Source organism: Marmota monax, unplaced genomic scaffold, assembly GCF_021218885.2.
Source record: "Marmota monax isolate L192 unplaced genomic scaffold, Marmota_monax_Labrador192_F-V1.1 WCK01_AAM20220418_F8-fsc00112, whole genome shotgun sequence".
NCBI classification, from domain to species: Eukaryota; Metazoa; Chordata; class Mammalia; order Rodentia; family Sciuridae; genus Marmota; species Marmota monax.
Genome location: NW_026692073.1, coordinates 1,094,724 through 1,107,890, shown reverse-complemented (window position 1 = coordinate 1,107,890; position 13,167 = coordinate 1,094,724). Strand labels below are relative to the sequence as shown.

The 13,167-nt window shown below is 34.2% G+C and overlaps 1 protein-coding gene across 1 annotated transcript in view; it reads right to left on the bottom strand.

Moving 5' to 3' along the window:
- Positions 1 to 2,691: 2,691 nt before the first annotated feature.
- Positions 2,692 to 13,167, bottom strand: part of Thap6 (THAP domain containing 6) — a 15,690-nt gene continuing 5,214 nt past the window's right edge. Inside the window, exons 4-5 of the mRNA XM_046458673.2 lie at positions 12,043 to 12,168; positions 2,692 to 5,910 (exon numbers count right to left, since the gene is read on the bottom strand). Of these exons, the coding sequence (XP_046314629.1) occupies positions 5,671 to 5,910; positions 12,043 to 12,168 (366 nt within the window). The 3' untranslated portion in view covers positions 2,692 to 5,670. The remainder of the gene's footprint in view (positions 5,911 to 12,042; positions 12,169 to 13,167) is intronic.

Here is a 13,167-nt window from a genome sequence, read left to right as displayed (position 1 = left end):
CCAGCCTCAGCAACTGGCAAGGTGCTAAGAAACTCAGTGAGACTCTGTCTCTAAAATACAAAAAATAGAGCTGGGGTTGTGGCTCAGTGGTTGAGTGCCTCTGAGTTCCCCAGTACCCCCCAGCAAAGAAAACAAAAGGAGACAGAAGTAAGATACAGAGGCAGCAATGGCTAAGTGGCAAAATGGCTGCTCATCTGAGTGTCTGACTTTATATCAATGGGTTACATTTGGTCACAATGTAAGATGTTTTGCTTATGATTAGACATGTACTCCGGCCAAGCATGCATTGGTTATCTCAAGAGTGCCTGGGAAAGACTGCAAAATATACCAAACGTGGGAAGCAGGTCCCACCTCCCCGAGTTTGCTCACTAAAGGAACGCTGCCTTGTACATTTCCATGGTCCGAACCTCTACATCCAGACTCCCCCACCCCCACCAAAAAAAAAAGAACAGACCTGCCTGGGATTTGAACTCAGGTCAACTCCCGGTATCTATTTTCACATCCAATGAAGGTGCTAACAGAATCCTGTTCTGAGACATGATTTAGTAGGTGTGCATGCTGACACACTCACGCTTCAGTGTGGAGTTTTGAGCTCTGCCAGTTTCATTCTCAATACCTTTAGTTGCCACAATATCTGAATGAGATATATCTGCGTGTCCCTGTGGGTTGCTGCAGAAGTCATCCATGAGCTGTGGGTGAACTGCGCAACATTCCAGCCACTGGGCCCAGAAGGCAGGTCTTGGGAACTCCCAGGCAGAATCCACCGGTTCCAGAATGTCCAGTCCACTTTGGCGCCCTGTTCTAGTTCACCACTCACGTTCCAGCACAGCCCCCGAGATGAGAGTGACCCATTAAGAGTCAAACAGCCTCCTTATCCTCACCCATATCCTGTTTTCCATGAAGAAGCAAGCCCTGAGACAGGACTCCTCCCACACTGAAAGCTTAACCCTACAGATCCCTTTTGATCTGTACTGCCCTAAATAAAGCAAGCCCAGGTGCCTTCTTTGTTAAAGCCGCACCCCTCTGGTTGACTTAATATGTCACTGCCTTCACTCTTTAAAATATGTTTCTGGTCTTTTGTGTTTATTTTGTGGTGCTAGTTTCATAGCTTTTATTTTGCAGCCAGCCCATCCATCAGATGGGTACCCATTCCCTTGCCCAGGCAGGACGTGAAAGAAAGGCTGTGAATGCCTTCATCTTATCCATCTCTGTATCCTTCATGATAGTGCATGGGGCTTTGAAACCAGTCAATGCCATAGATTATTACATGGAATATTTTAGTAGATAATTCTTCATGTGCCTGACAAGGTAAGTTTTAAAAATAAATGAACAAACACTTCAACATGTAATGGTATAAATCTATCGAGTATGGGTGTTGTCCATCAAAGCAGGGCACAGTGAAGACAAATGCAGAATTTAAGAAGTTATCCTCCTGAGATAATAATTCTTGGCATTCCTGGATTATGGCTTTTAGAACTCTTTTACCAGTCTGTATCCTCCTTGAGGACAGCAACTGGGTCTTTCTTTGTTGTTTCTCCAAATGTCTAGTACATTCTCTGGTAATGTAGTTCTTATACTTGAAGACTGAGAATTGAACTGTTGAATGTACTAGGTCCATAGTGTCTCCTCTTCATCTGCTGTTATTAATGTTCACCATCAATTTCCATGTGGCTCCTAGATTACAAATTGCCACTTCTGCTCCTGAGTTTCCTGGCTCTGATTCAACATTTTCTTCTTCCATGTCCATTTCCACCAACTCCTGTTGTGCATCAGGCACAATTCTATGATCAGAGGCACAGCTGGGGGAAGGTGAGTGATATGGGAGCAGGGGATGGACAGTTGTTTCTCCAGGACATTTGTTGGGGGCTGTGAATGAATTATGGGTTTGTTTGAGCCATCTCAAGGCAGGGACATTGCTCTTTTGAGAACTCTAGGTGAAATCCCACCAATTGGAATGGAGTTTGGATGGATTTGTGTCATACTGGAGGTACCTGGATGGATTTCAATGTTTGGAGGATTACATACACACACATTTCAGGGAGAAAAAGAGAGGAGGGTACTTTAAAGACAGTTTAGGATAAAAGACATTATGTAAGAATAGCCCAATAAAAATAGTGCCAGGGTGCCAGGACTACAGGAAGGCATTATTTTAGGTTTTTGGATAGTTTTGTAGATTGCAAAACTAAGCAGACTATGACAAGCAATTCCAGAAGGACACCTGTGTTGAGGTCTCCAAGCACCCCCAGGTTTGATGATTCCTGGGAAGGCTCACAGAATTTAGCATATAGTTGTATATATGGCTAGGATTGCAGGGGGTAAAAATACAAAAAACAAAATCAGCAAAGGGAAAACACATGGTGCAGTCTAGGGGAAATCAGATGTTAAGCTTCCAAGAGTCCCTTCTCAATGTTGTCACACAGTACACACTTAATTCTTATAGAATATGAAATATTCTTTTCACACACTTCCATGGTATACACCATGGAAGTGTGTGAAAGATTCAATGTCCAAGGTTTTCCTGGGGGCTGGTCATAGAGGCACACTTTGCATAACACATTCCAAAATTCCAGATTCCGGAAAGCAAGCGGATGTCAATTACAAACCACTTTGTTTTTTAGTTAAGATTGAGTGAGGCACTCTTATCAGTTAGGGAATGATGGGATTCCTCCCCAAATTCAAGTCCCTCCTCCCCAACCTTGCAATCCCATAGGCCTTCCTAAGACTAGTGTCTGGCCTTCTACTGTTAACACTTTTTTGCATACTATTCCCCTATTTCAGTTTTCTGTGGATTTGCTATGGGGCTACAAGATGCTGGAGTGGTAGCCTTCATCATATCTCCATTTGATTCACCACTCTGGCCTCTGCAAAATTTAGACTGATCCCTATAAAAGGATCAGAAACAGTTCATATTCACATGGAATGGACAACAGTATGCAGTCTTGCCCCAAGACGTTAATGCTATTGCTTGTTATTAAGAAACCTAGACCAGATACACATTCTAAAGAAAATTAGATTACCACAAGGATGGATTATGTTACTCCAATGAGATGAGCAAGAAGTGACTAATAAAATGGAGGCCTAGATAAAGCATCCATACTCTAGAGAGTGAAATAAAAATCTATAAAAATTTTAAGAGGCCTACATATCAGTAAAAATTTGGGGGAGGTATGTCCAGTGATCTGGTACACTCTGGGACATCTTCTCTAAAGTGAAGACAAATTACTATAATTTGTATGCCCAACTCTGAAGGAGGCACAAATGCCTGATAGATGTCTTTGGATTTTGAAGGTAGTCTATTTCACACCTAGGAATATTACTGCTTTTGCCTATATACTGGATGACATGAAAGTCTAAGTTTTGAGTGAGGTCTAAAACAGGGGGGGTTGTATGGCCAGTTCTTATTGTGGTCTGATCCAAGACTGTCACTTGGGTTATCCAACTGGGAATACCCATCTTAAGAGTTACTGATGGAGGGAAAGATGTGAAAAAAGTCACGACACATTACTACAGAAAATATTTTATTTTTCAAATAAATAATAGATTTTTCACTCAATTATTTCTATAAGAATTTTCTTTTTATTAATATGAAATATATATTTAGTACATTTCATTTTCTCAAAATGAAGACTATGGTGTAACCATAAGTCTATTTTCAGAAATTTCAGAAATAGCAACCAAAGTCTATTTTCAGAAATTTAACCTGATATGATAAAAAATACCACATCAAGTCCTTCACTCTGATTTGGTACTGAAGTTGAACTGGTGGTATTGGTGTGCTCTGGGATTTAGTGGCCACTAGAAGCTTTAAAAAGTAATGGGAACCCTTGGGGCAGCCTTGGTTGGATGGGGGATGATGTGGTTTCACAACATACAAGACAGTTCTTCCCAGAAGAACTGGACTAGAATCTGTGGGACAGAGAACTGAGGTACATACTGTTTACGTATTTGTTTTGAGTGGCAGGTGGTAAGGGCCCTGACTAAAAAGTAGGGAAAATGTCTTCCAGGCTTCCTTACTCTAAGTAGCCAGTAAAATGATGGACTTTGGAGATACTGTGTTTCGATTTTTACTTTTTGTCATTATCCACTCACTTGCTTTAATTCATATGTTTAGGAATAGGGTAAAGAAAAAGTCTCAATTTCTATCAAAGTATTTCCATAAAACCTACGATTTTACCCAAACATTTCATTAGAGTACTCATTAAATTAAAATAAATGAAGTAATGAAAGATTTTAGGTAGTAAAAAGAGGAAATCTAAGTGATTTCCTCTTAGCATTATGCTTATCTTTCAAATGTGGGTAAAATCTGATTTAGAGGAAAATTTTGGACTCCTATATAAAAATATAACATGCATTAAAACAGAAATTCTTAAATACAAAAAAACCTCAAGTGACCATATCCTTATTGATATTAATGTAACACAAATAAAATTACCATGAACAAATTAGCACAAAATGCAGTTAATTTCTTATTAACACAACAAACAACTGATACTCAAATGCTCACTATTATAGCATGAACTTAAGGCTCACTTATATGTGCCTCAAAGTACAGTGTGACTTTTGGCCAATATTTTTATCCTAATTCACTGTACTTACAGCTCTTAATTCCAGTTGTTTTAGTAAGAAATTAGGAAAGAAGATAAATTCCTGACACTTGGATCATTCAGAAAATAGCTAAGAGTTATTCTTTTGTGTATTTGGTAAGAAGCTATTCTAAAACTATTTTACATACCTGTTTTTGTTAATAAAAGCCTTTGAACAAAAAATCCACTCCTCTAGTTCCTATTTCCATTGGAAGACCCATTTATTATTTTTAATGATTTATTCTATATTTTAAAATTTCAGCAATAGTACTTTGTATTTTATAGAAGGTACTATTATAAGTATTCAGTTAATTCTGGCATTGAGATTTTGAAGATATACCTTTATGAAATAAGTCATGAAGCAAAATTTGAGAGCTGTTAAAGCAACTAACCATCTAAAGATCAAATTTATGACCCTTTTGTTTTGGTTTTCAAACTATTCTGGTTTACATCAAAGTATCTCTCACGAGGAGGAATGATAGGTATCGAAAAACAGATCTCATGAACGGTCTTCTTAAATTGGCTCTTAATAATTTTAAAATACAGCAAATCTTTACCAGGTGCTATTCTCAGGGTCAGTGGTATAGGCAGTAAAATGAGACTTATAAAAAGATCCAAGATGGATGTGTGTTATAAATGAATTCTGCTTTTTAGTAAAATACTTCTAAAATTTCAATGTACTTATCATAAAACCTATTCATGCTATTTGTCTGAAGCTAAAAATCTGATGCCACTGAATAAGTGTCTAATTCCTGTTATTTTATCTTAATATAGCTAATTTGATGTCATTTTCTTTTTCTGTAGAATTTTCTTCAGATTTTAACATCTTACAATACTGACTTGGCACTAGTTTAAGTTTGTAAAAACATAATTGTCAGAAGTCACACAAAAACATGTTAACTATAATATTTCTGCACATCTTCAAAAAAGTCTTTGGAAAACAACTATAATGCATAATGCTCCAGAGAATCCAAAGTACTGTCAATGATAGACATTGTTTAGTGATAGTACATGAGAACTGTTTTCTAAAAAGTTGTATCAAGGTCAATTTTAGGTAGAATATGAAATTATTTCATGAAATATAGTCTCATTCTATGCTCTCCTGACAACACTCCCAACAGAAAGCATTCAGTCTATTTGCTGTTTCTTGGCTGATCAGACATTCATCCTGTAATTCCCTGATTGTCTTCCTCAATGATTTTTGAAAATGTTTTTCTCGGTCTAAAACATTCCGTAGACTTTCCTTGGTATCCTCAAGCTCGCTGATCACATGATCTAATTTATGCTTAAGTTTCTTTGGACTGTCCATTACACTGTAGCTATGTTCCTAAAAACATAAACACCAAGTTATTAAGTCATACACACAAGTAGTAAGATAAAAGCTTATTACTAACGTGCTGGGCATGGTGGCACATGCCTGTAATCTCAGTGGCTTGGGAGGCTGAGGCAGGAGGACTGCAAGTTCAAAACCAGCCTCAGCAACTTAGTGAGGCACTTAGCAACTCAACAAGACCCTGTCTCTAAATAAAACATAAAAAAATGGCTGGGGATGTGGCTCAGTGGTTGAACACCCCTGCGTTCAATCATCAGTACCCTCCCACCCCCCCAAAAAAAAGCTTATTACTAGGCTTCAGTTGTTTCTTCATTTATGAAGTGTAGAGGTCTTTAAGTTGGTGATACTTGAAGGCTTAAAGAATACAGGAAGAGGATGGGGGTAGTAACAAAAATCAGAGTGCCTAGATTTCTTTTTTTCCTAAGGTTAGATATACATGAGTACAGAACATTTGGATGGGAAGCATTTCTTATCTGGGGGTTCATATCTGCTATGAACTTCATGACACTACAACTATATAGCTTTCATTCATTAAGTTTGGCAATGATAAGCTTAATTTTTATCTATCATATGCATTTAAATTGTTAAATTTTAACTGAGTTACTATTTTAAAATAATTTAATCCTCTTTATTTTTCTTAAAAAAATTTTTTTTAGTTATAGATGGACACAATATCTTATTTTTATGTGGTGCTGAGGATTGAATCAAGTGCCTCACACACGCTAGGCAGGTGCTCTACCACTGAGCTATCCCAGCCCTGAGTTACTTTTGATGAATTTTCACTTTATAAAAGATGAAAAGAGTACTGGAGCAGGTCCTAAAGTTGTGTGTTAGGTATTTAGAAAGGACTCTGGTCTTAGTATTTTAAAGAGATAATTTAACTCCTTTCAATATTTATTATGGTTATGCTTAAGTGTGCTGGGTATACATTTTTTTCCCATTTTCATTTGAAAATGGGAGAAAAACACATATTTTATACAGTTACTATAATTTTGAAAAGGTGATGTTTAATATTAAAATTAGTGAACAGTTCTTTGCTTCTAGCCGAGATGAAGTAAAAGAGTTGATTGATTCCTACCCCAAAACAACAATGCATAGCCAAAAGACTTGAAAGACAGTTCTGAAGATTAATTGATGTTGGGCAAGGAAGTTATCCTACTATCGTGGACAGAAGAAAAACAAAGAGGTGAGTCTCATGATTGCTCCAGCTTATTGCTTTTTGAGTTTGTAGGTCTCGGTATAAGGAGGGGAAACCCATGCAGAGATTGGCAGACAGAGTTGAGGAGAGAGTGTCAAATATCCAGGGATACCAAGGTGGTTAAAATTTAAGAAGAAAGTACTAGAAAGGAGAACGCTTCCCAGAGAGAAAACTCTGGAGATCTTCAGAGGCTTCACCATGAATACTGTGCTGAGTAAGATAAGTACATGCATGTGAGAACACTACTCAAGGGTGAGGAACGAACAATCAGAAAATATTACAGTGCAAGGAGCTCATAGGGTATGGATACTATTCACCAGCAGCCAGATGCGAAACTGTAAGATTTACGGAACACTGAGTAATGTACATGAAAGGATCTTGCCTCTGTAATGGATAATGAATAGTCCTAGACTAACACTGTTCTAATCCTGCCAAGAAAAAAAATCTGAAAGGACCAAACTGTTTCTAAATAACTGTATTCAAAAATAATGCTCAAGAAGAGAGAATACAAAAATATCTGGCATTCAGAAAATTAAAATCCACACCACGCAGCACACAAAATTTACCAAGTATATAAACAAGCAAAAAAAAAAAAAAATTAGCCACATTAATAGATAAACTGATTGATGAAAATCAACCTCAGAATTGATATAAATGTTAATTATTAGCACAGGAGGGAATTAAGGTTATTTTAAAAACTGTATTACATATATTAAAAAAGTAAAGATGTGAAAGATGTATAAAAGATTCAAATAGAACATCCTTGGTTAAAGGTTACAATGTATGGGGTGAAAAATACATTGGAGAAAGTGACAGATTAGATATTTCAGAAGAAAAGATTAGTGAATGTGAAGATCCAACAAAAGGAACTACTGAGAATGGATGAGAGAGAGAAAGAGGTAATAGTAAAAAAACAAAACAAAAAAGAACAGCTAGTAGTACAATTCCAGATAGCCCAATAAATAAATAAATAAATAAAAATATATACAAATAAATAAATATATAAATACATAAATATATAAAAACAAATATATATATATATATTTCCCCCAAAGGAGAAGGAAAGTTGGGATAAGAAGAAATATTTGTGGCCAAAATTTTTCCTATTTGATAGAAAATATGAGCTCAGATTAAAAATAAAAACAAAAACCCTTCAACAACTCAAGAAATAAGTACAAACCCAAGCGCAAGAAACAAACCAAGACAAAGCTAAACCAAGAAGAGCAAAAAGGCAAAAAGGAGGAAGAAAAAAAAAAAGGAAGGAAAAAATATAATAGGAGCTTTTTTTTTTTATTAGAAATAATGCATGTGAGGAGCTGGGGTTGGGGCTCAGTGGTACAGCACTTGCCTAGCATGTGTGTGGCACTGAATTTGATTCTCAGAACTGCATATAAATAATTAAAAAGTAAAGGTTCAGCAAAAACTTAAAAAAAATTAAAAAAGAAAAAATGCACATGAGGATACAATGCAATAACATTTTTAAAAGCTCTAAAAACAAAAAACCCCAAACTATCAACCCAGAATTAAATATATAGTGAAAGTAATTTTCAAGAATGAAGATTAAAAATGATGTTTTCAGACACAGAAATGCTGAGGTAATGTTACCAGCATACATGTATCATAAATAATGTTAAAATAAGTCCCTCAGGCAAAATGATACCAGATGGAAATATGGACTTATATAATGGATTGAAAAGCAGTGAAAATGGGAACTACATGAACATATAAGATTTTTTTCTTATTTTTTAAAAAATATCTTTAAAAAATATCTTATTGTTCAAACAAAAATAGTAACAATACAGTGCATAGTTTATAGCATAGGTAAAAACAACAACAGCAAAAGGACTGTGAGAGAACTGCAAGTATACTATAATAATATTCATATATATATGCATATACATATCCACACATATGTATATTTACATGTAAATGCACTATTACTTGAATGTAGCCTGTGATAAGGTAAAGATGTATTGTTACAAACCTACAAACAACTACTAAAATAAAACAAAGAATTACAGATTGTGAGTGAAAAAAGAAGATGAAATAAAACCATAAGAATTACTGAATTAATCCAAAAGAGGATAGAAAAGAAGAAAACGGGAGAAAAAAGGAATAGGAACAAATGGGAAATAAGAAAACGACAGATTTAATCTTTACTATATCAACCATCACATTTAGTAAAAATAGTCTAAATAACCCAAATAAAAAGGCAGAGAAGATCAGATTGGATTTTATAAAAAGAGCAAGATTCAAAAGTGTATCCTGCCTAAAAATATTGCACTTCAAAAATAACAAGAACAACAATAATAAGGCAAGCTACAGTGGGTATTAAATTATCTAGGTAAATTTCAGACCTGGTCTTCTACCAGATATAATGAAAGTCATTTCTTAAATATAAAGGGCTTATTTTATCAAAACATAGCAATCTTAAATGTTTATATACCTGATAACAGTACTGCAAAGTATAACATACAAAACCACTGACAACTTCTAAGGAAAATTACACAAATCCACAATTATCTGAGAAGATTTTAACATCCCTATCTCAAAAACAGATAAAACAGACAGAAATTCAGTAAGAATTAGGAAGATTTGAACAACACCATCCATCACCTTGACCTAATTGAAACTTATAGCACATTCCAGGTAACACCAGCAGAATGAGCATCCATTGCAAATGGACACAGAACATTTATCAAGCCAGACCATATTCTGGGCTATAAAATACATCTCAATAAGTTTAGAAATGTTCAACCTATACAATGTACATCTTCTGACCATAATAGAATTAAATTAGAAATTAATGATATCTGGTAAATTTCTCAATAATGAAAACTACATAATACATTTCTAAATAACCCATGGTTCAAATAACAAGTTAAAATATAATTTGAAAATGACAATGAAAAACAAAGAAATTTGTGGAACACCATAGCTTTGGAGTAATCAATACCACTAAAGCAATACTGCAGGAAATTATCATATGAAATACCTACGCTAGAAAGAAAAAAAGACTCAACAATGAACTTGGCTTCTACTTCAACTAGAAAGATGTGAATTTTACTAAAATAAGTACAAAAAAGGAAGTAACAGAGATGAATAGAAATCAGTGAGGAAGAAAGAAAATGAAAGCTAGTTCTTTGACAAGGTCAATGAAATTGTTACATCTCTAGGCAGACTGATCAATAACACAAAAGAACAGAAATAAATTACCAAAAGTGATCAGAAATGAGAGATATGACATCACTAAAGATTTTATAGGTATTAAAAGGAGTAATAAGTAAATGTTATGAATAACTGTGATGAATAGATAAATTCATTGGAAATCACAGCTACTAAAGAAGTTTTCTTTCCTTATAAAGAATAACCACTAGTCTAGACAGATTCAATGGAAGAGTATATCAAATATTTCCAGAAGAAATAGTATCACTGTACACAAAATTTTCCAGCAAATTGAAAAAGTTGGCAATATTTCCAACTCATTTTTTGAGGTATATTCTAATATTGAAACCAGACAAATATATTACAAGAAGAAGAAAAAAAAAAGACTACAGGTTATATCTCTCTCCTGTATGTACCAAAAAAAAAAAAAAAAAAAATTAAAAATTTAACATATTGAGTTGAACTTGAACAATATATAAAAGGGATAATGCATCACCACTTGGTTTATTCCATGAATAAAAGGTTGGTTTCACATTTGAAAACCATTTCTGATAAAACTGCTTAGCAAACTAGGAACGAAAGGGCACTGGACCCAATAAAAAGCATTTATAAAAAACATAGCTAGATCACATTTAACAGTGAAAGACTAATAAGTGCCTTCTTCCTAAAATCAAGAACAAGGCATTGAGATCAGGTCTTAATAATTATATCCATCATAGCCCAAGAGGTTCGAGGTGGTACAATAAAGCAAGAAAAAGAAATTAAAGGCATCCTAGAAAGGAAGAATTACAATGCTCTTTAATCACAGAAGATATGATGATCTGTGTTAATCTCTATAAAATCTGATAACTTTTACAAAAAACCTGTTATAATTAATGAGTTCAGCAAGTTTGCTAGATACAAGATCAATACAGGAAAATCAATTATATTTCCACATTCCAGCAGCAAAAAACAAAATGCCACTTATAACAGCATCCAAAAGAAATACTAAGGGATACATCTGACAAAGTGGAATACCTATGTACTGAAAAATATAATACAACTCTGAGAGACCTAAATAAATGGAGATATTCTGAGATCACGTGTTGAAAGACTATTATTATCAATTCTTCCCAAATGGATCTATAAAATCAACACAAAACTAGTAAAAATTCTAGCAGTTTTTTTTTTGTAGAAATTTACAAAGTAATTCTATAACTCACATAAAAATGCCTAAAAAGAATACATGATAGCTACAATAACTTTTGAAAAAGAATAAAGTGTAAAAACTAATACTGCCTGGTTTTAAGAATTACTATAAAGCTATATAGTAAGACAAATTTATATTCTAGATCTGACTGTAACATAAAAAGGCAACAAATAAATCAATGTAAGATTGAATCTTTATATGTGTATGGCTTCCCCCCCCCCCGCCCCCCCGCCAAGGAAATCTAATGACATAGCTATTTTTATTAGATATTTTCGTACAGAAAACATATATTTAAGAATTATTTTCTTGGTAGAAATATCCCTGTGAGAGCATTCTTTGAATTGGTTACATATTTATGTAACCAAAGGATTAACTACTTCTACATTGCTCTGTCTACATATAAATTACAATGGCCCTGGGAAGCAATATTATTTGGAGATATTACGTATTTAAAAAATACGGAAACACTTAAATCCCCAGTTTTTGCCAAGATTCTGAAAAAGTCTGATTTTAATGGATAGGACACGTTCATCTTGAAAGTATTAACATTAGTTCAGTAAGCAATTTTACTTACAAAAATGAACTGGGATTGGAATTCTTCAATACATGAGGAAGCACCAACAAGCTGGTGACTGTGGTTTGTGACTGGAAGGGTTTTGAGGGTGAAGTTTTTTCTACAATGAATCTTTTCTCTTTTCTCCTGTTAAGAATAGTTAGTAACAATCACTGAGACAGTCTATGTTTTCTCAATTTCTTATTTCTTAACTTTGTGTAGTGAAAAAAATACATTTATTTTCATGGAAAATTGCTTTTAGAAGTCAATAAATTCCACTCAGATTACTTTAAAAGGACTTCCTGAAAACAATGCGATAGTTCATCTTGAAACGAACTGTTGTAAAAAATGAAGAGTGATGAGAAGGAATGAGCTCTACCAGCCAATAAAAACACAATACACAGTGATAATAGCTAAAATAGTGTGCTTTCTTAGAACTAGACAGAAAAATCTAGAAGTAGATCAAGTTCATAAATGCCTTTAGGATGAAAGTGGCATTCTAAATAAGTACAAAAAGGTTATAAATCACATTGTAAAAATCAAGCAGTTAAGAAAAGCAAAAAGGGTGCTGAAATCACTTAGTTGGGAGAGTGTTAGACTGAAGAAAAGCAGTTATATCTTTTATATACAACAAACCACAATGAAATTCTATGTACTGAAAATTTATGTAAAAAGGAAAACCATGAGGAACTATAAAAATGTAGGGAATATGTTCTTCTTACTTGCATGGTTTGGTATCAGAAATTGTCACCTCTTACGTTGTTTGAAGGTTAAACAATATGGTGCCCCCCGCAAAATGTAGGGAATATTTATATCATCTTAAGATAGAGGCTAAAATCATAAAACACAAGAAATTATATTCAACTGACTATATAAAAAAGTTTGAATTGAAAAATCAAAACAAAATAAACACATGCCATAATCAGAACTAATGATAAACAAAGGTAGCTGCAACATAGATATCAGCTAAAGGATTAATATTCTCAATGTTTTCAAAGAATAGCTTAGAAAAAGATAAAGATACAAGGGGACCTGGATAAGTAACTCATATAAGAAATATAAATGTCTAATAAACACATGAAAAAAAATGTAGAAATCACCAACATTCAAAGATAAATTAAAACATTAAGATTTCATTTTTTTCCC